Raw genomic sequence first — 27,591 nt, forward strand, 5'->3', positions numbered from 1 at the left:
ACACTCGTTATAAGCATATGCTAGTATACAGCACCACACTGAGTGGACACAGACTCAGATAGAACACTCGTTATAAGCATATGCTAGTATACAGCATCACACTGAGTGGACACAGACTCAGCTAGAACACTCGTTATAAGCATATGCTAGTATACAGCATCACACTGTGTGGACACAGACTCAGATAGAACACTCGTTATAAGCATATGCTAGTATACAGCACCACACTGAGTGGACACAGACTCAGATAGAACACTCGTTATAAGCATATGCTAGTATACAGCATCACACTGAGTGGACAGACTCAGATAGAAAACTCGTTATAAGCATATGCTAGTATACAGCATCACACTGAGTGGACAGACTCAGATAGAAAACTCGTTATAAGCATATGCTAGTATACAGCATCACACTGAGTGGACAGACTCAGATAGAAAACTCGTTATAAACATATGCTAGTATACAGCATCACACTGAGTGGACACAGACTCAGATAGAAAACTCGTTATAAGCATATGCTTGTATACAGCATCACACTGAGTGGACACAGACTCAGATAGAACACTCGTTATAAGCATATGCTAGTATACAGCATCACACTGAGTGGACACAGACTCAGATAGAACACTCGTTATAAGCATATGCTAGTATACAGCATCACACTGAGTGGACACAGACTCAGATAGAAAACTCGTTATAAGCATATGCTAGTATACAGCATCACACTGAGTGGACACAGACTCAGATAGAACACTCGTTATAAGCATATGCTAGTATACAGCATCACACTGAGTGGACACAGACTCAGATAGAAAACTCGTTATAAGCATATGCTAGTATACAGCATCACACTGAGTGGACACAGACTCAGATAGAAAACTCGTTATAAGCATATGCTAGTATACAGCATCACACTGAGTGGACACAGACTCAGATAGAAAACTCGTTATAAGCATATGCTAGTATACAGCATCACACTGAGTGGACACAGACTCAGATAGAACACTCGTTATAAGCATATGCTAGTATACAGCATCACACTGAGTGGACACAGACTCAGATAGAAAACTCGTTATAAGCATATGCTAGTATACAGCATCACACTGAGTGGACACAGACTCAGATAGAAAACTCGTTATAAGCATATGCTAGTATACAGCATCACACTGAGTGGACACAGACTCAGATAGAACACTCGTTATAAGCATATGCTAGTATACAGCATCACACTGAGTGGACACAGACTCAGATAGAAAACTCGTTATAAGCATATGCTAGTATACAGCATCACACTGAGTGGACACAGACTCAGATAGAACACTCGTTATAAGCATATGCTAGTATACAGCATCACACTGAGTGGACACAGACTCAGATAGAAAACTCGTTATAAGCATATGCTAGTATACAGCATCACACTGAGTGGACACAGACTCAGATAGAACACTCGTTATAAGCATATGCTAGTATACAGCATCACACTGAGTGGACACAGACTCAGATAGAAAACTCGTTATAAGCATATGCTAGTATACAGCATCACACTGAGTGGACATAGACTCAGATAGAACACTCGTTATAAGCATATGCTAGTATACAGCATCACACTGAGTGGACACAGACTCAGATAGAAAACTCGTTATAAGCATATGCTAGTATACAGCACCACACTGAGTGGACACAGACTCAGATAGAAAACTCGTTATAAGCATATGCTAGTATACAGCACCACACTGAGTGGACACAGACTCAGATAGAAAACTCGTTATAAGCATATGCTAGTATACAGCATCACACTGAGTGGACACAGACTCAGATAGAAAACTCGTTATAAGCATATGCTAGTATACAGCACCACACTGAGTGGACACAGACTCAGATAGAAAACTCGTTATAAGCATATGCTAGTATACAGCATCACACTGAGTGGACACAGACTCAGATAGAGAACTTGTTATAAGCATATGCTAGTATACAGCATCACACTGAGTGGACACAGACTCAGATAGAAAACTCGTTATAAGCATATGCTAGTATACAGCATCACACTGAGTGGACACAGACTCAGATAGAAAACTCGTTATAAGCATATGCTAGTATACAGCATCACACTGAGTGGACACAGACTCAGATAGAACACTCGTTATAAGCATATGCTAGTATACAGCATCACACTGAGTGGACACAGACTCAGATAGAACACTCGTTATAAGCATATGCTAGTATACAGCATCACACTGAGTGGACACAGACTCAGATATAAAACTCGTTATAAGCATATGCTAGTATACAGCACCACACTGAGTGGACACAGACTCAGATAGAGAACTCGTTATAAGCATATGCTAGTATACAGCATCACACTGAGTGGACACAGACTCAGATAGAGAACTCGTTATAAGCATATGCTAGTAAACATCATCACACTGAGTGGACACAGACTCAGATAGAACACTCGTTATAAGCATATGCTAGTATACAGCACCACACTGAGTGGACACAGACTCAGATAGCACACTCGTTATAAGCATATGCTAGTATACAGCATCGCACTGAGTGGACACAGACTCAGATAGAGAACTCGTTATAAGCATATGCTAGTATACAGCCCCACACTGAGTGGACACAGACTCAGATAGAGAACTCGTTATAAGCATATGCTAGTATACAGCACCACACTGAGTGGACACAGACTCAGATAGAGAACACGTTATAAGCATATGCTAGTATACAGCACCACACTGAGTGGACACAGGCTCAGATAGAAAACTCGTTATAAGCATATGCTAGTATACAGCACCACACTGAGTGGACACAGACTCAGATAGAGAACACGTTATAAGCATATGCTAGTATACAGCATCACACTGAGTGGACACAGACTCAGATAGAAAACTCGTTATAAGCATATGCTAGTATACAGCATCACACTGAGTGGACACAGACTCAGATAGAAAACTCGTTATAAGCATATGCTAGTATACAGCACCACACTGAGTGGACACAGACTCAGATAGAAAACTCGTTATAAGCATATGCTAGTATACAGCACCACACTGAGTGGACACAGACTCAGATAGAAAACTCGTTATAAGCATATGCTAGTATACAGCACCACACTGAGTGGACACAGACTCAGATAGAAAACTCGTTATAAGCATATGCTAGATTACAGCATGTATACAACATATTGCCGGGATAATTTGATATTCGGGGGTAGGGTTGTGGGTGAGGGGGGCTTTTGTATAGATAATGTTTTCTATTTTTCTATTTTTTCTGCTTAAGCTGCAAAACCATTTATTTTTTTACGTAAAACTATGAGCTTATTTTTTTAAAAAGAAAAACACCTTGCAACAATGTCATTTTTGTGGCAGGCATTTTTTTCGGCATTCTGAAGCTTAATTATTTTTTTCAAGAATGTTTTTGTATCACCGAGGTTTGGTTTGAAACTGTTGTGTCTGTTTTATCAGCTGGTATTCGAGGCGGTGGCCGGGAGCAGCTTCAAGAGCGACATGGCCGTCGACGACATCGTTGTTGGATCCTGCGACAGCCTGTCAACACTTGTCAACGGTACTGATACACATATAGACATGTAGATCTACGCTCGGCTGCAGTGTTGCACTATCATATGTTCATAATACTCCAAGGTTGCTAGGACCATAATCCACACCCAATCATTAGTCGAGCTCTTGAAATAACAAACACGAATGAAATATGTTCCTGCTGCTGTGTATAATTTAATGCATACTATATATGTGTAAGAATCAGATCTGTGGCATGGTGTCTAGTTATGTCTGATGTTACCATGACATGACCAGGAACGTAATAGAAAGACCTATACATACAGTACCATAAGTATAAACCACCCCACGTGGTTTGGACTAAGGCCGCTTTGATCAGCATTTCAGTTACATCCCGGCGTGTTGGCTGAATGTGGGAAGAGAGTGAGGCAGGTCTTACACGTTTTCCACTTCAGTGCAAGCAGAAAAACGGTCACGGTGCTGACAAACCTAGAAACATTATCAGGGAGAACCGGGATTCGAACCAACAATCATAGGTTTCTGGCATGCCCAAAGGGACGCAACTCTGTACGGTGGCTATGACGAGTGAGACATTCGTGCCCCCAAATTCATCCAGAGGTTAACAAGGGGTGTCAAAGAGTTAAAATAATGAAGGGGAACAAGCAGGAATCACGGGAAGCATCCATTTACATTCCTTCAGAATGAGGCCGGGGTGGTCGGGTAGCCTAGTGGTTAAAGCGTTCGCTCGTTACGCCGAAGACCCGGGTTCGAATCCCGACATGGGGACAATGTGTGAAGCCCATTTCTGGTGGCCCCCGCCGTGATATTGCTGGAATACTGCTAAAAGCGGCGTAAAACCAAACTCACTCACTCACTCAGAATGAGGCCATCGCGTTCATGGCGTCATGTGTGTATCTCACCCTGCACATGACAGCATGTGACAATCATGGACATGTCCTTCACGAATAAAACGATGTCCCAGGGATTAGACCGCCATAGATCTGATTCTCACATTGTCATACAACCAGTCTCATTGGCACCAACAAGAAGTGAGCCTTCAAAATTTATGAACTTCAAGCTCTCAGCATGTTGAACTGTCGACAGTTTCAACACTGTATTTGTTGAATCCGTTGTGGTTGGCCTACATAAATGATACCGTACTTTGATATCGATTGTGCTTAGCAATCGGAGAGTAGTATAGACACTGCTGTAATGTTCCTGATAATGCAGCTGATTGTACAGCAAAGGTTTTCAGTTTTGCCGCCCTACCGACAACCATCATTCAGATACACGTGTATCACTAACAACACAACACGGCCGCTCAACTGCGTGTACGGATTGCATTTGGCCTCCAAGCAACAACTGTGGTATGCAGGCAGTGTTTATAATAGCGGGCATTTTCTTCGATAGGAATGACGGTTTTACATGGCCGAAAGAGAACGTTATAACTCGAAATCGAGTAAACCGAAGTATAACTCATATCTTTGCTATAACGGGGTATTGAGAGGTTGGGGGGATGAGGTTGGTTCATGGATGTATACCCGTGTGGTCTGACCAGCATGTTATATCAGACATAAGCCTAATGTTCAGATACAGTGTATGCATTTCGTAAAGGTGTCTGTGAGCTACCCGCAACATTACTGTGATAGTATAGTCATGGATGCTGTATTTTCCAGTGACAGAGATCCACAAAACAATGCATAATATGATGCAGATGCTTCTGCTTTGAATACTCCTCTGTTCCCTGTGATTTGCATGTGACAAAATAAATACTTGCGAATAACTCTGTGTCATTGTTCTAAACAACATAACATGGCCGTGCCTACCATAACTGTCAGAGCCACATTGTCATGGCTGGTGGGAGAATCTCTTCCAGATCTGATGAACACTACCAGGTTTATTACCCATGTTATATGTTTCACATATTGGACAACATCTATGTAATAGATTAATGGAATACCTCTGAGTCATGATGTGTTCAAACTCAGGAAGGATATCGGACACCTGACAACAGACAAAGCATCACACAACACGCGTGGCACGATCCTGGCCACGTGTCCCAGCAACCGAGTTGAGGACGCACATGGTGGGACGAAGTTCGTGTTCGCTCATACTCCTCATAACAAGTAATGCACAGGCGATGTAATATCTTCAGCGCTGATGATCTCAGTTGAGGATGAAACAGTTAAGACTTCAGATGGTGCCAGATTTAACGACATGTAGTAGTGAAAAGTAAATATTCCCGCAATGGCCGATATTTCATTCGGAGATGAATCTCCTCAAACAGTGACAGTGTCGTGGTTGATGCCATTGAAGATGGGGCTTCCTGTTGCTTGTATATCCAATGTTTGCCGGCGTCTGTCTGCTCTAAAGGTCCTCGCATCGACTACTGTCGAAAATGAACCACAAAATGATGAAGACGCCGAATATGTTTTTTCGCTCGAGTAGTGGACACACCAGCCGCACCCCCACCCTCATCCCACCCCTCACCCCTAACCCCACCCTCACCGCACCCCCACCCTCACCCCCACCCTCAACTCACCCCACCCCCACCCTCACCCCAACCCTACACCACGCAACTACACACATTTGTGGAAAATCCTGGATCGGCCTGTGCAAATTCAGTGTGCATGTCTGGGATTAGGCCTTCACTGCAGGTACTTGCACGACGTCATGCGTACACGTATCTCATGGCCATACTCTGACAACACACAACCAGTCGCGCCGAAACTTGGCCCTTTCCACAGTACATGAGTCATACATAGAAATACCATAGAAGGAAATGTTGTCACAAATTACTTCGTACAAGTCTAATATGTTTTTGTCTATCCTGTTAACGGTACATAAATATATAGAGCAAGTTATGAAGTTAAAACGGTTGTCTCAATATCAAATGCCTGGAGAAAATAGAGACACAAACCAGTGACAATATATTCTGTACATGACATACACGAACTCTGTACATGACGGACCGTCTGATCTGCTCCCCTGCCTTTTTTGCGATCATTAATATGTCTTTAACAACGTCGATGTTGCAGCTGCTACACCGGAGACGATGTCGTGCGACTTCAACAGCGACACTTGTGGCTGGATACAGTCTAAGGACGACGTCTTTGACTGGACATTGGAGAAGGATTCCACCTCTACTTTCAACACCGGACCCGACTGTGACCCCACCGACTGCGCCAACGGTGAGATACTCGGTGCAATAGTTCACATCCAAGCTGTAAGTGAATCGGTCCGAGGTAGTTATCATACTGTAACTGAGAAGATCCATCTGTGAATTTGATATTAATACACATCAATACACAATAAGTCCCCCACAACCCAGTAATATGTGAACAGGATGTCAATACGCTTTCACGTCACACACACACACACACACACACACACACACACACACACACACACACACACACACACACACACACACACACACACACACACACACACACACACACACACAGAGTTCACAGAGATCATAATATGAATATGACATCAGTACACGCCCAAAGATCATAGATCTATATGAGAATAGAGTATCTGTATATTTTTCCCAATTTCCCACTGAAGGCTCACAGAGTAATGTATATATTAATGTATGTTTGGATAAGCGTATCATTGGAAGCTGGGCAAGTTGATCATTTTTTACGAATATCTAGGTCAATGATTCCTAACGATAATGATGAAAATACATTCTTCTGTTCAACGATAATATATTATATATACAATAATATATAATGATTGTCACATGTTAAAATTGCTGTTGTAATAAATTACAGGCACATATCTGTACACGGAAGCATCGAGCCCAAGGAAGTCGGGCGACACAGCCAGAATAGCCACTCCTGTCTTAAAGGTATTCGCAGTCTCAGAATATCACTGCAATCTTTAACTTTAACATGCATCATTTTTAAAAAATTTTCTTATGTTCAACCCGAATAAGCCCTGTAAGGAGAGCGCCTGCATATGACGCAAAGGTCCGTGTTCAATTCTCCATATGGGTACAGTTATTGTTACTTTATTGGTGTTCGTATCTGTATCTGTGGCGACAAAGCGCATTCGCCGAGCCAGGAGGTGCAGGCTGCAGTTAGGTCTGTTATTTTGTTACTTACGTCTGTGTTTATTGTACAAGCAGGGAGGTGGACCAAGATGTCTCTCGTTCTCATACCATATGTTCGGGAGCTCCATGGGAACTCTGCGAGTATATAATGTAGAGCTGGGAGCAGAACCTCAGCTGCTGTGGCAGAGGTCTGGTGACCATGGAAACCTGTGGCATCGAGAACAGATCGACCTTGTCCCCAAATCGCCTTTTCAGGTTGGTAAAATCAGAATGAGAACCTTTATTTATAATTCACAAATCCCCCTGAAGCCGCATTCAGCGCCATCATGGTGTAATCCCGTTAAAATACAAAATGCACAAAATGGATAACGGTTGCTCCAATTATGTTGGTAAAATCCCTTGGAATGTAAGCTGACATCTCTGATACTCTCTGAAGTATTACTCTCTTGTAATACAACTAAGTGTTCGGCACGCGTGCCTATTGTAAAGCAGCTAACATCGGATCGTTAACTAGACAGGAGATCGCGTTGTAAGACGGACTCCACACCATCGCCTGGCTGTACTAGTATGTCATCATACCCGTGCATTATTGTAACAATATCATGTCCAACCTCAGCTCGTCATATTGTGACTTCTGATAGCTTAAACCAAATTTTACCATAACGATAAGGAACATTCACCTATGCAAACTGCAAGCTACAGAATAACAATATAATATAAAATCAGTGCAGTTTAATATGTAAAATAATGCAGAGAGGTAGAAGTCGTGACCAACTAATCCCTCCTTACACCGCAAAATGGTTCATTATTAGAATTGTTTGTTTGTTTGTTTGTTTGTTTGTTTGTTGTCTAACGCCGCACTCAGCAATATTCCAACTATTCGAAGGTGGTCTCTAAAAAAATCGAGCCTGGGCCGGACAATCCAGTGATTGACATCATGAGCATCGAGTATCGATCCCGTTGGTCGCCTTTTACGACAAGCATTAGTTGTTGAAGACCTATTCTAACCCGGAATCTTCACGGGTCAATATTAGAATTGTCCATATCCTTGATTGTTGATTAAATTAGTCAACATCCTTCACGTTGTGTACACACAGTAACTCTTCTCTACATTATTTAATAGTGGGTATTGTTAACGTTGTCAGTTTAACTTGGTTAAAACTGTTAATGCTGTTTGATGCTTCAGATTGTGTTTGAGGGCGTCCGTGGGGCCAGCTGGAGGAGCGACATGGCTATAGACAACGTGGACATCACCAACGGCGAATGTGCAGGTATTACCTATCCCCACCATCCTCCCAAGGAAGGAGAGTAGGCTGACTATAAGAGTCCAGTGTCCACCATTGGCGAACTAGGCTGGTATCATGGAGTTAGATTTTGGCTGGACTAACCAGTCTATGCATAGTCCAATCAAAATCGCGCAATGAAAATGAAATGCGATTCGTAAACTGTCATGCAGATTTCGGTCTATTGCAGAATTTGCAAAGCATGTGCACCACCTCGGTGTCAACAGATATTTTCCTGTTTTTAATCTAGGTGCTCACGTATTCTGATGCACTTTGCGATATAAGACCCGTTTCATCACAATATAGATCTTGATTATCGATCTGATCGTCTTGACTGGGCGCCGCTATTTCATTTGAAGCAAATGCAAGTGATACCAGGGGTGGAATCTGATTAGTCCATAGGAGGGACACAAAAGGGACGTAACTCGTAATAGTGGGGAGGGGGTGGGGTGTGGGGTGGGGGGTGGGGGGGGTGTCAAGTGTGTGGTAATCACAGGCAATGCGATACCTCTTTTAAGACTCAGTGAGTGAATGAGTTGTGTTTAACGCCGCTTTGAACAATATTTCATTTATTTCACTCGGTGATGAAGGGTATGGTCAGGGAGAATGCCCAGCCCAGAGTAGGAATACAGACAAAACCCGTCCCATATCCAATAGATATCTCTGCATAAAGCACGGTCGATTGTACGAATCCGAGCTCTATCATGAGCATTTGTTTATGAATCACTATCAAATAGTAATGATACCAGGTATTCGCGAAAAGGGGAGCGTATCCTGCCCCACCGGTGGCACCCGTCATAAACACATGCAAAGGCAAGTCAGTTGTTCACCTGAAAAAGCACGGGAACACATGGTACAAGTGAAAATAGGGAATTGCATCGCACATCATGTTTGTCACTGATGTGTCAAATTAGCAAATGTCCTTCACGTCTACCATAAAATTCTTTTGAAAGCTTTACTGAGGCCATGAATGTTGTAACCTTGATCAAACAACTTCTGAACAAGAGTTGTAGACGCTCTTTGAAATCTTGAAGTTTCATTTATGAGTACTTCTACCTCTGGTGCTACCGATGAATCATCCATGAAGACTGGACGTTACTAGTATTCTATGACCGCCTCCGTGGTCTAGTGGTAGAGCGGCCACCCAGAGAGCGGAAGGTGCGGGGTTCGATCCCCGGCTGCGTCGTACCAAAAGACGTTAAACGAAAGTACTTGTTGTTACCCTGTTACCCTCAGTGGGCTAGCACTTTAAATCGGCATCGGTCCTGACTAATACAAGCAACCACACACACACACACACACACACACACACACACACACACACACACACACACACACACACACACACACACACACACACGTGCATGCACGTCGCTATATAAGTGCAATATTCTTGGACGCGACGTTACACCCCATTTCACCTATCCTAGCTGTCTATAAGTCTAGCCTTAGTGTGTCTAGCGTGATGCGCCACACAGTGTTAACAACATACACGATACATAACTAAACACCACACACATGTAGTGTTAAACAGTGACAGTAGAGCGGAGGAATATGAACACCTGTGTTCATTCATATATTCCCCTCTAGTTTGCCTGTCACCCTTGATAAGATTTGATAGTCGAGGCTGCTTGTTCACTCTCTTTGACGTATTTTAAAACGATCTCATATAAGTTTAGATACCCTTATTGGAGTTTAACCCATTTAGATATCTTTCAGACATGGTACAGTTCAACTGCAAGTTTGACACGGACTGGTGCGGATGGACAAACGCTCAATCCCCCCTGGACACATTTGATTGGGAAAGATCTAATCATTCAACATGGACGCCAGGCACAGGACCAACTGCTGACCACACGACCAGCACAGGTGGGTAATATGTCTCAAACACTTACTGTCAAACCCAGACTTGCTGCAAGAAACCTCTACATATAAAATACGGACATACGCCAGATTGTGTCACTGGGAAACACGTTAATGTTATTTATCTGCATCAATGGTGTACATATATTGTTAGTCTCTCGTACAGAAAAAAAGTATGTGAAAATCCCCAAGCAAGTCTACATTATTTTGGCAAATGTGGATTTCTTCATGTTCAAAATGAAAAGATAATCTAGCTTCCTTTCTTTTATATATTAAGAGGCAAATGTAACAAAACAAATCTCAGATTGAATGTAAGTGTATTATTTTATTGAAATGAATTATGTTATCCCATTTTTATCAGTGGACTTAGCAATTGATTTGTTGTGGGGTTGCGAAACGGTGAAGACTGCTGGGATCAGCAGGGCAGGGGCAGCTACTTCACGCCAACCCCTCGGCACACGTAGTCCACATTACACACATGTTGTAATCTTGCTATCTTATTGCAGGCTTCTTCGTCTACATTGAAACGTCAGGGCCCGTGGCCCCTGGCTCCGTCGCCCGTCTGGTGTCCCCCCGCATGACAGACGAGTCCTCGGGCTTCTGTCTGGAGTTCTGGTACCACATGTATGGGAGGGACGTCCGCACCCTCAGCGTCCTCCACTACTCGCTGGAGGGGGGTGGCATTGTCTCGCTCTGGTCCCTCACAGGCGACAAGGGCAACTGGTGGAGACGTCATCGCCAAACTGTCACAAGCACCGAGCAGGACTTTCAGGTGAATATGTGAATCCGTTAATAGTTGGAAACGTCATAGACAGACTTGACCAGCTTGGTCTCAGCGCTCTTATCTCCCATATTTCAAACCAGACATTGGTTGGAGTACCGATGACCTGTTCAGATGAGTGTGGTGTAACTGTTGAGATATCATTTTTGTAGGTGTCACTGAGTAGGTGGTAGATTTGTCATTGAGTAAGTGGTAGATTTGTCACTGAGTAGGTGGTAGATTAGTCACTGAGTGGGTGGTAGATTTGTCATTGAGTAGGTGGTAGATTTGTCACTGAGTGGGTGGTAGATTTGTCATTGAATAGGTGGTAGATTTGTCATTGAGTAAGTGGTAGAATTGTCATTGAGTAGGTGGTAGATTTGTCATTGAGCCAGTGGTAGATATGTCACTGAGTAGGTGGTAGATTTGTCATTGAGTAAGTGGTAGATATGTCACTGAGTAGGTGGTAGATTTGTCATTGAGTAAGTGTTAGATTTGTCATTGAGTAGGTGGTAGATTTATCATTGAGTAGGTGGTAGATTTGTCACTTAGTAGGTGGTAGATTTGTCATTGAGTGGGTGGTAGATTTGTCATTGAGTAGGTGGTAGATTTGTCACTGCGTAGGTGGTAGATTTGTCATTGAGTAAGTGGTAGATTTTGTCATTGAGTAGGTGGTAGATTGGTAGATTTGTCATTAAGTAGGTGGTAGATTTGTCATTGAGTGGGTGGTAGATTTGCCATTGAGTAGGTGGTAGATTTGTCATTGAGTAGACCAATTCAAACCCGGATCATCACGAAGTAGCCTTGATCAATATTGTGAAATATCAGGAACAGGGGAATGATGCTAACTACTAAAGATCATAACTGGGATAAAACTCGGACACCAACCCATGATCAGAGGTCTACAACACCGGTAGCCCTACTAATTAAGACATAGGCCGACACCTTATACTGAGTGAGTGAGTTGGGTTTAACACGACTTTGAACAGTATTTCATTGATATTTCGGCGTGCTATCTTGATGTGGGAGGAAAGCTCGAAGTGATGCAAGTCTTATTTAGACGGTTACCACTCCGGTAAAACTCGATACCACGGGTATAGTGCTGACACCTTCAAACATGAGCAACGCGAATCTTGGATTCAATCCCTCGATTACAGATTTCTGGCACGCCTGACGGACGCAACTCTGTGTACAATGTTACTTTATTATGCTTCAGATCGTATTTGAAGCAGTGGCCGGCGGCTCCCTCGGAGACATTGCCATCGACGACGTGTCCATCACACCTGGCGCATGCTACAGCTTCGACGCCCAGGTGCTGTCAAGAAGGCATTTTCCGTTTTTGCAACGCTCTGGGCGCTGATTGGTTAGAAGGATCATTTGAGCTAATCTATTGGCTAGATTCACTCTTGGAGTGGAGAACGAATGTGATATAGTGAATTATAAAGACTTGTGTGATCTTCAAGAAGGACCACAGACGGACAACGTATTTTGTGTATATATTTTGGAAAGGAAACGCGGGACTGCAGCCATATTGGAACTATATTTTTGAGAGGCAGCAGCGGAGGGATGCGTTTGTAAATATGGTTGTTTGACATTCTGTTTCCCATACTTAAGGGTACTTTGTTGTCTGTTTGCTTAACACGAGTATTATACATTTCAATGCTGAGTGGTGTATCATGTAATAGTCTGAAGCTCTGTAATGTTAAGTGCGCGATGTGTAATGCGATTATGATGATGTTTTGCTTTATTGCCTCACCTAAACAAGATTTTATTTAACTTCAACAAACCTGGTACCTGTGCCAAAACCTACAAGTAACTTCAAAAAATATATTTCGTCATTTACTTTCTGTTTTTGATCTGAATAAAACCAAATCATCACAGTGATTACAGAGATATATAAAACAACAAAAAGCCGGGAACAAATAAGTAGAAACAGTGCTTAGCTCTAAATATAGAAGCTCGATGGCAGGAGTTCGATCTTCATGTAAAGTGACATCATTTCGGATGAGTAAAAAAACAAATCAAATTGTCCATTTCGTCCAGTGTTTCCGTGGAAACTTTTTATCCGCATTTGCGAATAAGCGAGGCTCCAGGATATATTTTAGCCAACTCAGTGATATGCAACTGATTCGATGTTCTTCGTGTTGTACATTTATTGTTTGTTATATTAGATTTGTGTATTTATGTTTATTTAAAGCTTCCATTTGAAATCATTATTCACACATAACAGTGTTCAGTAGCAAAGTGATTTATTCTCTATAAAACGTACATCAACTATGAATTTACCATATACTTGAATCTAGGCGGTGGTATAGCTCGCTTGGATGTATTCTACGTGTAACTGTATCTAAAGTAAGCATGCATGACTTTCCAGTAACAAACAGCTAACACTAAAGCTAATCCCAGAAAGGGAACGTTGGTATATTCAGGGCGGGTCTGTCACTTGGAGGATGGAACAAGTCTTGTTGTCATGGCAGCCTGGGACAGAAACCACTGTGAAGTATTGATGGAGTGTACGAGGGAAGATGAAGACATTGTATGAGCGCTTCTTTTTTTAAACATGTTCCGTTTTGATCTGGTTCAATGTGACATTCAGCTTAATGAAATTGATTGAAAGGGATTTTCAAGACATGTTAAAAAGATACCACTGCAAAAAAGGAAATAAATATTTCATCCTGATCATGTAAATGCCCCAGTTTGCTCTGTGTTGCCCCCAGTGTATACCATGCAATAGTTCGAGGAATTCTGCTGCTTGGCACTGGATGTGTCATTTGTGTCACCATATCATTTAAAAACATAACCATCCACGACACGAAATGCGAAAAGTTTAACATTCACGTACATTGTCTAACTTGGGTGGCATTCAATGCACTGACTCCAGTGGCGATAATCCATTTTGTTTTGTCTCAGATGAGTAATATTTGTCTTCATCAACTTGTCTTCTTTTCTGTAAATAATAAATGTGATTTGCCAAACACGTGTCCCGGTGTCTGTATTGTAGCCGTGTTGATTCTTTGTGTCATTAAAGCAAATATTAACATACTGTGTACTGAACGTTTAGCTCTGTTATAACTTGCGGCCTTTCACGCAATGATTATCATGTGCAGGGGAGTAACACACATATATATTTGGGTCATGTGAAAAGAAAAAGCAATCCACTCGACACTCGGGACTGATGGATTATGTTCCTTCATAAATTAAGAATGCGCGTAAGGTCATTGAGTGCATGAGTTACGTTGACCAAGGCTCGATGACGAACATAAAGTGTCTTGTATCGTTACCCATCCACCTCAACTTGACTTGTGTAACCTAATAGTTCCTGTCAGGTAACACACATTCGTCATCACAGATACAGGTAACACATTAATCACCACAGTTACAGGTAACACACATTCATCACTACAGTTACAGGTAACACAATCATCATCACAGTTACAGGTAACACATTTATCATTACAGTTACAGGTAACATATTCATCACCAGTTTCAGGTAACACACTTTCATCACCACAGTTTCAGGTTTGTTTGTTTGTTGTTTAACGCCGCACTCAGCAATATTCCATCTATATGACGGCGGTCTGTAAATAATCGAGTCTGGAACAGACAATCCAATGATTGACAACATGAGCATCGATCCACGCAATTGGGATACGATGACCAAGTCTGCGAGCCTGACCACCCAATCCCGTTAGTCGCCTCTTACGACAAGCATTGGTTGCTGAGGACCTATTCTACCCCGGATCTTCACGGGTCACAGTTACAGGTAACACCTTCATAATTACAGTTACAGGTAACACACATTCATCACCAACAGTAGAGGTAACACATTCATCACCAGTTACAGGTAACACATTCATCACCACAGTTTCAAGTAACACATTCATCATTACAGTTACAGGTAACACACATTCATCATTACAGTTACAGGTAACACACATTCATGATAAAACTTACAAGTAACACAATCACCATAGTTACATGTAACACATTTATCATTACAGTTACAGGTAACACACATTTACCATCACAGTTAGAGGTAACACACATTCATCACAAATGGTACAGCTAACACATTCATCACCAGTTACATATAACACATTCATCACCACAGTTACAGGTAACACATACCCACAGTAACAGGAAACGAACCTTCATCATCGCAGTTACAGGTAACCACATTCATCATCACTGTTATAGGTAACACATTAATCACAGTTACAGGTAACACATCATCACAGTTAGAGGTAACACACATTTATCATCACAGTTACAGATAACACACATTCATCACCACAGCTACAGGTAACACATTCATCATCAAAGTTACAGATAAAACACATTCATCACCACAGCTACAGGTAACACATTCATCATTACAGTTACAGGTAACACATTCATCATAACAGCTAGAGGTAACACATTCATCACCAGTTATAGATTTTACATTAATCACCACCGTTTCAGGTAACACACTTTCATCATCACGGTTACAAGTAACACATTAATCATCAAAGTTACAGGTAACACACATTCATCACCACAGTTACAAGTAACGCATTCATCACCACAGCTACAAGAAACATATAATCACTGTTACAGGTAAAACACATTCATCAGCACAGTTACAGGTAACACACACTCATCATCAAAGTAACAGATAACACACATTCATCACCACAGCTACAGGTAACACATTCATCACCACAGTTACAGGTAACACATACATCATAACAGCTAGAGGTAACACATTCATCACAGTTACAGGTAACACATTCATCATCAAAGTTACAGATAACACACATTTATCACCACAGCTACAGGTAACACATTCATCATTACAGTTACAGGGAACACATCACCACAGTTACAGGTAACACATCATCACAGTTACAGGTAACACATTCATCATCACAGTTACAGATAACACACATTTATCACCACAGCTACAGGTAACACATTCATCATTACAGTTACAGGTAACACATTCATCATTACATTTACAGGTAACACACATTCATCGACACAGTTACAAGTAACACACATTCATCAAAGTTACAGGCAACACACTTTAATCACAGTTACAGGCAACACATCATCACAGTAAGAGGTAACACACATTCATCATCACAGTTACAGATAACACACATTCATCACCACAGCTACAGGTAACACATTCATCATTACAGTTACAGATAACACACATTCATCACCACAGCTACAGGTAACACATTCATCATTACAGTTACAGGTAACACATCATCACAGCTAGAGGTAACACATTCATCATCACAGTTACAGATAACACACATTCATCACCACAGGTACAGGTAACACATTCATCATTACAGTTACAGGTAACACATTCATCATTACAGTTACAGGTAACACATCATCATAGTTAGAGGTAACACATTCATCATCAAAGTTACAGATAACACACATTCATCACCACAGGTACAGGTAACGCATTCATCATTACGGTTACAGGTAACACATTCATCATAACAGCTAGAGGTAACACATTCATCACCAGTTATAGATTTTACATTCATCACCACAATATTTTAGATAACACACATTCATCATCACAGTTACAAGTAACACATTCATCATCAAAGTTACAGGTAACACACATTCATCATCACTGTTACCCTATAACACATTCATCACCACAGTTACAAGTAACATATAATCACTGTTACAGATAACACATTTATCATCACAGTTACAGGTAACACACATTCATCACAACATTAACTGGTAACACATTCATCATCACAGTTACAAGTAACACATTCATCAGCACAGTTACAGGTAACACACATTCATCATCAAAGTTACTGGTAACACACATTCATCATCACAGTTACAGGTAACACACATTCATCACAACAGTAACTGGTAACACATTCATCATCACAGTTACAAGTAACACATTCATCAGCACAGTTACAGGTAACACACATTCATCATCAAAGTTACTGGTAACACACATTCATCATCACAGTTACAGGTAACACACATTCATCACAACAGTTACAGGTAACACATTCATCACCACAGTTACAAGTAACACATAATCACAGTAACAGGTAACACACATTCATCAGCACAGTTACAGGTAACACATAATCACAGTTACAGGTAAATAAAACACATTCGTCAGCAATGTTAGGTTACACACATTCATCACCAAAGTTACTGGTAACACATTCACCATCACAGTAACACATAATCACTGTTACAGATAACGAACATTCATCAGCACAGTTACAAGTAACACATACTCACAGTTACAGATAATATACATTCATCAGCACAGTTTCAGGTAACACACATTCATCAGAACAGTAACTGGTAACACATTCATCATCACAGTTACAAGTAACACATTCATCACCACAGTTACAAGTAACACATAATCACTGTTACAGGTAACACACATTCATCAGCACAATCACAGGTAACACACATTCATCATCAGCGTTACAGGTAACACATTCATCATTACATTTACAGGTAACACACATTCATCGACACAGTTACAAGTACCACACATTCATCAAAGTTACAGGCAACACACTTTTATCACCAGTTACAGGTAACACATCACCACAGTTACAGGTAACACACATTCATCATCACAGTAACAGGTAACACATAGTCACCATCACAGGTAACACACATTCATCATCACAGTAACAGGTAGCAACATCAACATCAAACGAAAATGTATGACATATTCAAGATTACAGGTATGTGTATGACACATTCAACATCACAGGTATGTGGATGACACATTCAACATCAAAAGTACGTGCATGACACATTCAACATCACAGGTATGTTGATGACACATTCAGCATCAAAAGTACGTGCATGACACATTCAACATCACAGGTATGTGGATGACACATTCAACAACAAATGTACGTGCTTGACACATTCAACATCACAGGTATGTGGATGACACATTCAACATCAAAAGTACGTGCATGACACATTGAACATCACAGGTATGTGGATGACACATTCAACATCACAGGTATGTGGATGACACATTCAGCATCAAAAGTACGTGCATGATACATTCAACATCACAGGTATGTGGATGACACATTCAACATCAAAAGAACGTGCATAACACATTCAACATCACAGGTATGTGGATGACACATTCAACATCAAAAGAACGTGTATGGCACATTCAACATCACAGGTATGTGGATGACACATTCAACATCAACAGTACGTGTATGACATATTCAACACCATAGTTGCAACTCTTGAGCATCTGTCATGAATAATGTTCTATATTTACTGTAGACAAATATAAAAAGAATTAATACAGGTGAAGCATATATCAAAGTGGCTTGGTTGCCTTCAGTAAACACAGTTATCAAGGTAGGTTGAATAATGAATGACCCAAACATTTGATACTTTTACTCAGTGTTCAAAAGTGCTGCACATACGTACATGAATATTGCGGAAATCTAACGCCTAGTAAATTACAATTTAAAAACAGGACCTTTAAATTGCCTCCACGTCATCTATAAACCAGAGTTGCATATCAAAGAATCAACTAAGAGATTCTATTCAGTGTCTGATGTGGATCTGTGCATAGAGATGCAGATTGCTGGCAGTCTCTGTACCATGTTGTTTGAAAAGGGGGATGATTTCGATTTGCCAATCGCGACATTTCTCTTCATGTCGATCAATATTCCATCTACCGTCTACATTTCACAATTGTCCCGGTTGTTTTAGGTAAGTACATTTTACTAGAATTTCCTGGAGAGACACATCTTGTTTACTAGTACGCGTTTCATAATAAATGGCCTGGTTAAGTCGTTCAAGAAATGTTATGGTAGGCATTCAAATGGATTTCCAGAACATGAGCAGAACATGCACACCCTTTTTGTGAACACCTGGTGTCATCAATGATTTTCGGTGACATATTCATACAATTGTCTTCACTATTTAAATACCCCCCCAATGGAATCTATTTCAACAGATATTCAGAACGGACGATTCTCTGGCGTGGACGTGTTGAATAACAAACTCACAGGTACATGCATTAATCAAAACAAAATATGACATGCAATATTATCTCTCTGGGTATCAGTAACACGGTACTTGGACACAGTACCAACTATCTGTAACTGAAGGTAGGTTTCTTGCAATGCCTTTGTCCATGGTAACCAGCTAACACAGAAAGAACTACGTGGGTGAGTGAACCTTGAGCAATATTCCAGTAATATCACTCGAGTCTGTAAATAATCAATATTGTACCAAGAAAATCAGTAACTTTTATGCAGGATACAGTACAGGTAACACAAATCATCACACCTGAATCTTTAGCAATATTCCAGTAATGTGATCAATTTTGGAGAAAGAAACCAATAATTTAAAGCAGGAGCAACGAGCCACGTCCTTGGGTCACACCGACACACACACGGCCATATTACCTTCTTTAATCAGTAGGACCAGCATTCTGCAGTGGAGGCCTCTGTTCGTCTCCAGAATCACCACTGGGAACAATTCACATAGGGTCACATTCTGACTGGGCCTCCCACGTCTGCTTTAGTCCACCCACAATGCAAGTGATGTGATGGTCCAGTGATGATCAGACTCCAACTAACACACACGGCTGGCTGTACAGTCAGGCGGTTGAATACCGGTCGCTGAGACGTCAGACCGTTGGGAAAGATGCTGGCAAGCTCACGTGGTATTTTCTCGGAATCAACACTTTGCGAGTGAAGACTGTGAGCAAATGTTACTGGCCACTCTGAATGTGTAACATTTGCATGCGGAGTGTTGCCACTTAGCGTATGCCATCTTCTTGCCAGTTGACAAGAGCTTTGAAACTGAAGCAACGGTCGCTGTCCACTGTTTTATCAACTAAGCTACATCGAGGTATATAATAAGGTCTATTTAACACACCACATACGTATTGTGTTGTAGTGACTTTCAGACACATTCCAGAAATTATATATAGAGGTTATCGCGCGAGTGTGTTTGGGGATGGTAAATATCCTGCATTAGGAATAAACATTGTATTTAGCGAGCCTTGGCGATCTAAATACATAGTGTTTATTCCTAATACAGGATATTTACCATCCCCAAACACACAAGCGTGATAACCTCTTTATCATATAATGTCATTCTATAATTCTGTGCTTGAAAATCACTTCCTCTCTCTCACAAACATTACCGAAACATTGAGTTTTCCTGGAATGCGCGCATTTATATTTATTACGTCACAGGGTAAGTGATGTGTCAGTCGGACAGTGACAGTAGCCAATATAGTTCCAACTGATATCTGTTTCTTATACAGTAGCGAAGCAACATATTCGCAAAACAACAATTGTTTTTACTTGTCTTTCGCGACAATCAATCGGTCTGTCCGCTAGAGTAACTGCCCTTTGTCAAAGGGAAGCTACTCTAACCCTAGTCTATGAGACGTCATGGCCACATTCAGACGTTGTTGACAGTCGGCCTGTCCTGTCATAACGTAAGAAGTGCAGTCAGATGTACACACAGCGCCAAAACGAAACAAGGTAACAATTCAAACATATTTCGGCTACATCCAACTATTCTAATTTGTGGAAAAGGTTTCAAGCCACAGAGGTCTACAAGCACTGGTATGGGTACTGTATCCGCATGGCTAGGCCTAGTGCCCTCGCAAAATTGTTTCGAAATTTATATCTCCAAAGTTGCCCAAACCTATAAAATGCCTTAGCTACGTCGCAGTTAGACACTGATTTTCAGTATATTAGACTGTTCTTTTGATAATGATAGCAATTATCCCTGTAGTTTATCCAGGATCCCGGTGGTTTATTCTGACTCGATCGCCGAATGACAAGTGCGACGCCATGTTTGTTTATAAACACTGAAAGTAGTCCCTACTTGACCTTTGATATTTGCATCTCTATCCGCATGACCCAAACGGATATAGCTTTTATCCGTTGGCTTTATCCTGCCGAGAAACCTACCCATTATATGATAAACATGTATATGTAGTAGTTTCACATTATCTTCTTTTAGGATCATGTGCATCATTTGTTCAATCTTGCTGCAAATAATTATTAGTTAAGTTATGCTTTTTATGATTATATATCGGAGTGGGAAAGCGGTCTAAAGTGCCAGGCTAGCAGGTTGTTATATGGTCTATGGACCAACAATGTTCACAGGTCTTTACGGTGTTGTCACTACCCCTAGTGTACAGTACATACACCCTGTGAACTCTAAAGTACCCATTGGGGAAGTGACTCAGTTCAAATGTACCTCTGTTCACCCAGCAGTGAATGGGTACCCGATATGTGAGGTGGATGTGAAAACTTCCGAAGCCCGTAGGCAGCTGGGGTTGTATAGTCCCCAGGGAGTTGAGAATGATAACTGGAATACATATGGATCTACTGGTCGGAAACAAATAAAGCGCATTTGATCAGATTCCAGTACCTGGATAAGTGTGGCATATAAAAGTATAATATAGTGATAATAATCTACGAGTAAACCCCTGGGTCTCGTGTGTATGTGTGTGTGTGTGTGTGTGTGTGTGTGTGTGTGTGTGTGTGTGTGTGTGTGTGTGTGTGTGTGTTTGTTCGTTTGTTGTTTAACGCCGCACTCAGCAATATTCCAGCTATTTGACGGCGGTCTGTAAGTAAACGAGTTTGGACCAGACAAACCAGTGATTGAGATCAAGAGCATCGATCCACGCAACTGGAATACGATGACATGCATCAACCAAGTCAGCGAGCCTGACTACCTGATCCCGTCAGTCGCCTCTTACGACACACAGTCGCCTTTTACAAGAATGGGTTGAAGACCTTTCCTACCCCGGATCTTTACGGGTTGTATATAGGTGAGGTATTGGTAACCTCTATGCGACTAGATCGCCGTAATGTTCGCGACCAAGAAGAGAATGTTCTGAGATCAATGATAAGCCCTTACTGATAAAGATCTTAAATTCTTTTTGAATTGAAGAAGTTCAATGTTTAACGTCTTATACAGGGGTTACTGTTCCCAGCAAATACAGGATCCTTCTTTCGCTAGAGGGTTGTAAGGCATGCGACTTGTGCCCAGGTCAGTATTGCGCATGTGCTTGTCGCGTGTCTACCAGATGGTCTCTGTGCATTTCCATATCCGAGGGTAAGGGGGTGATTGGTTTTTCAGTTGTGGAAGCCTCGGTGGCTGAGTGGGTTAGATCGCTGGCTGTGTGTGCTGTGCCTCATTAGGAAGGTTCGCATCCCGGATTGGACTCAACCCCTACAAATACTAGAATTTGTAATTTACTGATGAAATGTTATCCCAAATATAACATGTGTTACATTTAATCACTTTCTAAAAGGCATTGCGTATTCATTGTTTTTGCGAACAGTAACAACTAGTGTCTTGTGTGTAAAATGATCAGTTTCGGTGGCAGAGATAAATGATGTTATTTGATTGTGACGTCGTGGCAACCCATGGCGTTACAATGGTCTGCAAAGCCCTGTGATGCAGGTTTATTGTATATACTTCCCAGGATATATCACTTGATAAGCGACATCTTTTGTGGAATAGTCTCTCACTTTTAACCTCATCCCTCCAAGTTATGCCTTGGCGCCACAGTCAGCTCCACAGAGAAGAGCGTTCCATCGACTGATACCTCCATCTCACAGCTTTTCAGTCTCCACTCCGTGTCGGCGCTAGATACGGCTACCGATCACGGCAAAGTCGAGACAGTTGCCCGGTGTCAACACTTATAGTTCGTTGTTTTTGTACGTTTTTGGTCAGTAGAATGTTGCCATTCAAAATGCCAGACCGTAAATACAACGCACCTTGTCGGTTGAAGGTTATCCTAACAAGAAAATAACGAACATTATTTCAAAATTCCTTGACAGTGTATCCTTAATAAGCTTCACAGCAGTGATTCATAACCTCTACAAGGATTCCTTCCTGTTAAAATGCCCCCAAACACTAGTGCGGTTAGCATAAGTTAATCACATAAATATGGCTCTTTATATTCACTTCAGTACATATACACTCTTCAGAAAAAGAAACGCATAAGTAGTATGTAGTTCATTGAACCTGCTTACACAAAACTCCGGTATATAAATTGGATAAATGTTGTTGGGAAATGTGGTGGCCTGATTTTCGACAAACGGTGCCTTAAAACGCAGCCATTGTCGATTTGCAATGTCTTAAACGGCATTATTTTCACACTTGTTCAAAAATGTCATGAAGGAAAACAGTAAAGCAAAATGCACGTGCAAGTTATGGCGTTCGAAACTCGTAGTAGTGGCTATAAAAAAGCAAGCATAAGCCAATAATTTGTCATTCAGTTGTCAACATTTTTCAAATGCCGAGACTCAGCGCTGCCGATCGGAACATCGCCATAGGACGTATCCAAAGAGGGGAACTGCAGTCTTCTGTTGCACGCCACTTCCACGTCCACCACAGCATCATTTGCCGCCTTTGTGACCGATACACACAGTTCAATTCTACTGCAGACCGTCCGAGAACCGGCCGACCAAGAGTTACCACCCCTGCACAGGATCGCTAAATTCGACAGTTCCACCTACTTCATCGCAATGCCACAGCTACGGTAACTGTAGGACGCATCCTTTGAGGAGGATATCGTACCAGACTGTCAGGAACCATCTTCGCGAGGCTGGAATCCGACCCAGAAGACCAGTTATCGTCCCTGTTATGCAACAGATCCATCGACAGCGACGCCTGCGTTGGTGCAATACCTTACAGCCTTGGAATTTGAGAAACTGGAGAGTGTGGTTTAGCAATGAATCACGATTTTTTCTTCACCGGCGAGATGGAAGACAACGTGTTTATCGTCGTGGAAATGAGCGTCTTGCCCCTCATTGTGTACGTGAATTCGACATATTCGGTGGCGGTAGTGTCATGGTGTGGGGGCCATAGCCTACACCACGAGATCTGACTTGGTTGTGGATCAGGGAAATTTGACAGCAAATCGCTACATGATTCAAATTCTTCAAACTCACCTTCTTCCAATCATTGACCACCAGATGGAGTTGTTTCAACAAGACAACGCTCCACCCCTCACAGCTCGTGTCACGGTAGACTACCTTCATAATGCCCTGGCCGTCGAGATCTCCAGATCTCACCCAATCGAACACCTCTGGGATGAACTCGATCGACGTGTACGTCAACGTCAGAACATGCCGCAGACACTCCAACAACTTGCCAACGCGTTACAAGCAGAATGGCGCAGAATTCCGTAGGACAGAATTCGTACACTTATCCAGTCAGTGCCGAGGAGATGCAGAGCCGTGATTACACGAGCTCCAAAATGTTATATTTGTATCTATGATATTAAATTAAATATATCGACTTTATTAGGCACAATCAATTTACTAAAAATCTACCTGTGGGGTTTCCTTTTTGAAGAGTGTATTCAAGATTGGAAATATAGCAGAAAGCGAAAAAATTATATTCCACATTTACTGCAAAAGACAGAGGCGCTTGAGAAATGCGCAAAGGTAACCTTCACAAGCCACTTTGTATCTAAAGTTCTAAACCGGCTCAGAAGTTGTATGATCAAAGTTACAATATTCAAGCCCCAGTAAAGCTTACAAACATGTTTATGGTTGACATGCTGAGGACATTTCCAATTGTCAGTGACAAGAATTATGTCCGTTCCAATTCCTTAGTTTAACTTGTACCATATGTTGCCCTGTTTTATTTCAGGTGGACAATTGACATGCCTTAGCATGTGTTTGTGACGGGTGCCACCGGTCGGGTATGGTACAGCAACAGCCGGTATCATCACTAACACATGCTCATGTTATAGTCGGACTTGTACAGTCGGCCCTGCTTTAAGCAGACTTCTTATGAATATGGAATTCTATTTTTCATTTTTATTTATTCGAATGAAATTGTCACAAATTCTATTTATATGATTTTTCTACTGACAAGAATGAGCTTTCCTGAATATGACACGGGTCTGCATTAAAGTCCCCATTACAAGTTAATGTAATCCCGACAAAACTTGTTTCAGTGTCATTTAGTCTGTTGTTATTAGTCTGAGTCTGGAAACCTTCCACCTTGAGGCCCTTCGACAACTATGGAAGCGTTTTAAAATTATCCTCTTCGAAGAAGATATTTTATTGGGAATTTGGCAACTTACGTCTAGGAGAAGAAGAAGAACATTTATTTGCATGAAGGCCTCGGGCCCAGATACAATTACAGTTCACAATATACCAGTTGTTCACAGATGCAACGGTAAAGTAACGTGACACATGACTTATGTCATAATTGAATTGTACTACTTGTTCTTTTTGCATAAGCGTATTATAGGAAACGTGATAAACTATTTAAGACTGCTTCATTGTTATTACACATAATAGATTTGAAATGGTTCCAGCTAGGATATCGGCAAAGTTTTGCTGGTAAGTATTCTTTTCTGAGATCATTATAACATGAACAAATGAGTAAAAAATGAAATTCATCCTCTATACCATTATTACAGACTGGACATATTCGAAAAGACTTTTCTATCGACAGATATCTGCCTTCATTATTCTTAAATTTTAAAAGACCTGCTCTAAATCTTACAATTATGTTGATAAATTTTCTTTCATACAAAACTGAAAGATATTTTTCAGGTTCTAAAAGACTTTTACACTTTGCATATAAATGATATCTTGAACTAGAGGTTAAGACTGATCTCCAGTTTTGGTAAAACATGTTTATACAAGTATCCTTAAAAAGTCGTAGAAATGAAAGCTGGTTCCCAACTGTTTGCGATATCCATACAAAACCAAAGCCATGGGAAAAAAAGAAGTAAACGAATGTTAGAAGCCCATGTATGGCGTCCACTGTTATATAAATACAATAACATATTATAAGCCTTTTTGGCCTTTTCATTCATATAAATCAATTTAAGCCAAAACTTATGTGTTTTAACATAGGAGTTGATGTACAGTTGAAAGCGACCCGTTTCCCCGTAGATTATAGCATTTGGGGTTTGTTGTCCTACTTGCAGGAATTTCTTACAGGCTCATAAATGAACTTTTTCCAGTTTGTCATATTGCTGAAATCCCCACACTTCCGAGCCATATAAAAGTATAGGTTGTATTTGCGAATCAAATATCTTCAAGAACACTGACTTTGAAATAAGATCAATTTTACTTAAAGTTGCAATCAATTCGACCAAAGCTCTTTTTGCTCTTAGTGCTAGATCAGATATATTATTACTGAATTTTCCTGATGAATAAAAAGGTAAACTAAGATATTTGTAGCTTGACACTACCTTCCCCCTATAATACCAAATATCCTTTTTTGAAAAGCACCCCACCTCGTCTGAAAACAACAACTTTTGTTTTTTCCAGATTTACCGTCAAATTCCTTTTTTCTGTGTGGGTTTCTAGAATAATCAACTGAGTCTGTAGCCCCGTGACACTATCTGATGTTAAAATAGCATCGTCGGCAAACAACAATAACAGTATCTCTATTAAATCCGGGAATAACTGTACACCATGCTTTCCATTAGAAATAACTTAATTGGTAATTCGCTTATGAAAAGTGAAAATAGTAATGGACTCAAAATACATCCTTGTCGTAGACCAGTAGGGCAGTATAAATAATCTGTGAAACCTAGATCACATTTTACACACGATTTAACACTTTTATATAAACTTCTTAAAGTTTTTAACATTTTACTACTTATACCATAAGACATTAAGAGATTCCACAACTTATCACGGTTAACAAAATCAAAAGCCTTTCTAAAATCTACAAATGCCGCATAAAGTTTTGATTTCTTTTTACATAAACATTTCTGAATAATAGCATACAGAGTAAATATGTGGTCAGTGGTTGCATAACCCTTTCTGAAACCGGCCTGTGTTTCTTCGTTGTCTGCGTTCGATGAGGAGACATTCTGATCACATAAGATATCAGCATTGAACACATTGCTAAAATGGTTAATCCAAGCTTCACTGCTTATATAATTTTGTTTACTACACGGCTTAGATATACCTCGGAGAAGTTTCCAAAAATGTTTTTGATTGGATATAACTGCTGTCAACGCCTTCGCAGTCTTTGTCTTAAATTCAAATTTTGACTTTCCGGTGACAAATTTATATC

General features: G+C 41.0%; 1 protein-coding gene across 8 annotated transcripts in view; it reads left to right on the forward strand.

The window, feature by feature from the left end:
• LOC124114023 (MAM and LDL-receptor class A domain-containing protein 1-like) overlaps nt 1-14,465 on the forward strand; it is a 47,252-nt gene extending 32,787 nt beyond the window's left edge. For 7 of the 8 annotated variants that reach the window (XM_046474553.2, XM_046474554.2, XM_046474556.2 and 4 more), the window contains 8 exons: nt 3,471-3,570; nt 6,560-6,712; nt 7,304-7,380; nt 7,657-7,839; nt 8,771-8,855; nt 10,587-10,736; nt 11,237-11,502; nt 12,707-14,465. In XM_046474553.2, the coding sequence (XP_046330509.2) occupies nt 3,471-3,570; nt 6,560-6,712; nt 7,304-7,380; nt 7,657-7,839; nt 8,771-8,855; nt 10,587-10,736; nt 11,237-11,502; nt 12,707-12,850 (1,158 nt within the window). In that variant the 3' untranslated portion in view covers nt 12,851-14,465. The remainder of the gene's footprint in view (nt 1-3,470; nt 3,571-6,559; nt 6,713-7,303; nt 7,381-7,656; nt 7,840-8,770; nt 8,856-10,586; nt 10,737-11,236; nt 11,503-12,706) is intronic. The other variant, XM_046474552.2, reaches the window with a different exon arrangement.
• Nucleotides 14,466-27,591: the final 13,126 nt, after the last annotated feature.

The sequence above is a fragment of the Haliotis rufescens genome, unplaced genomic scaffold, assembly GCF_023055435.1.
Source record: "Haliotis rufescens isolate VD_foot unplaced genomic scaffold, xgHalRufe1.0.p SCAF_62, whole genome shotgun sequence".
Classification (NCBI taxonomy): Eukaryota; Metazoa; Mollusca; class Gastropoda; order Lepetellida; family Haliotidae; genus Haliotis; species Haliotis rufescens.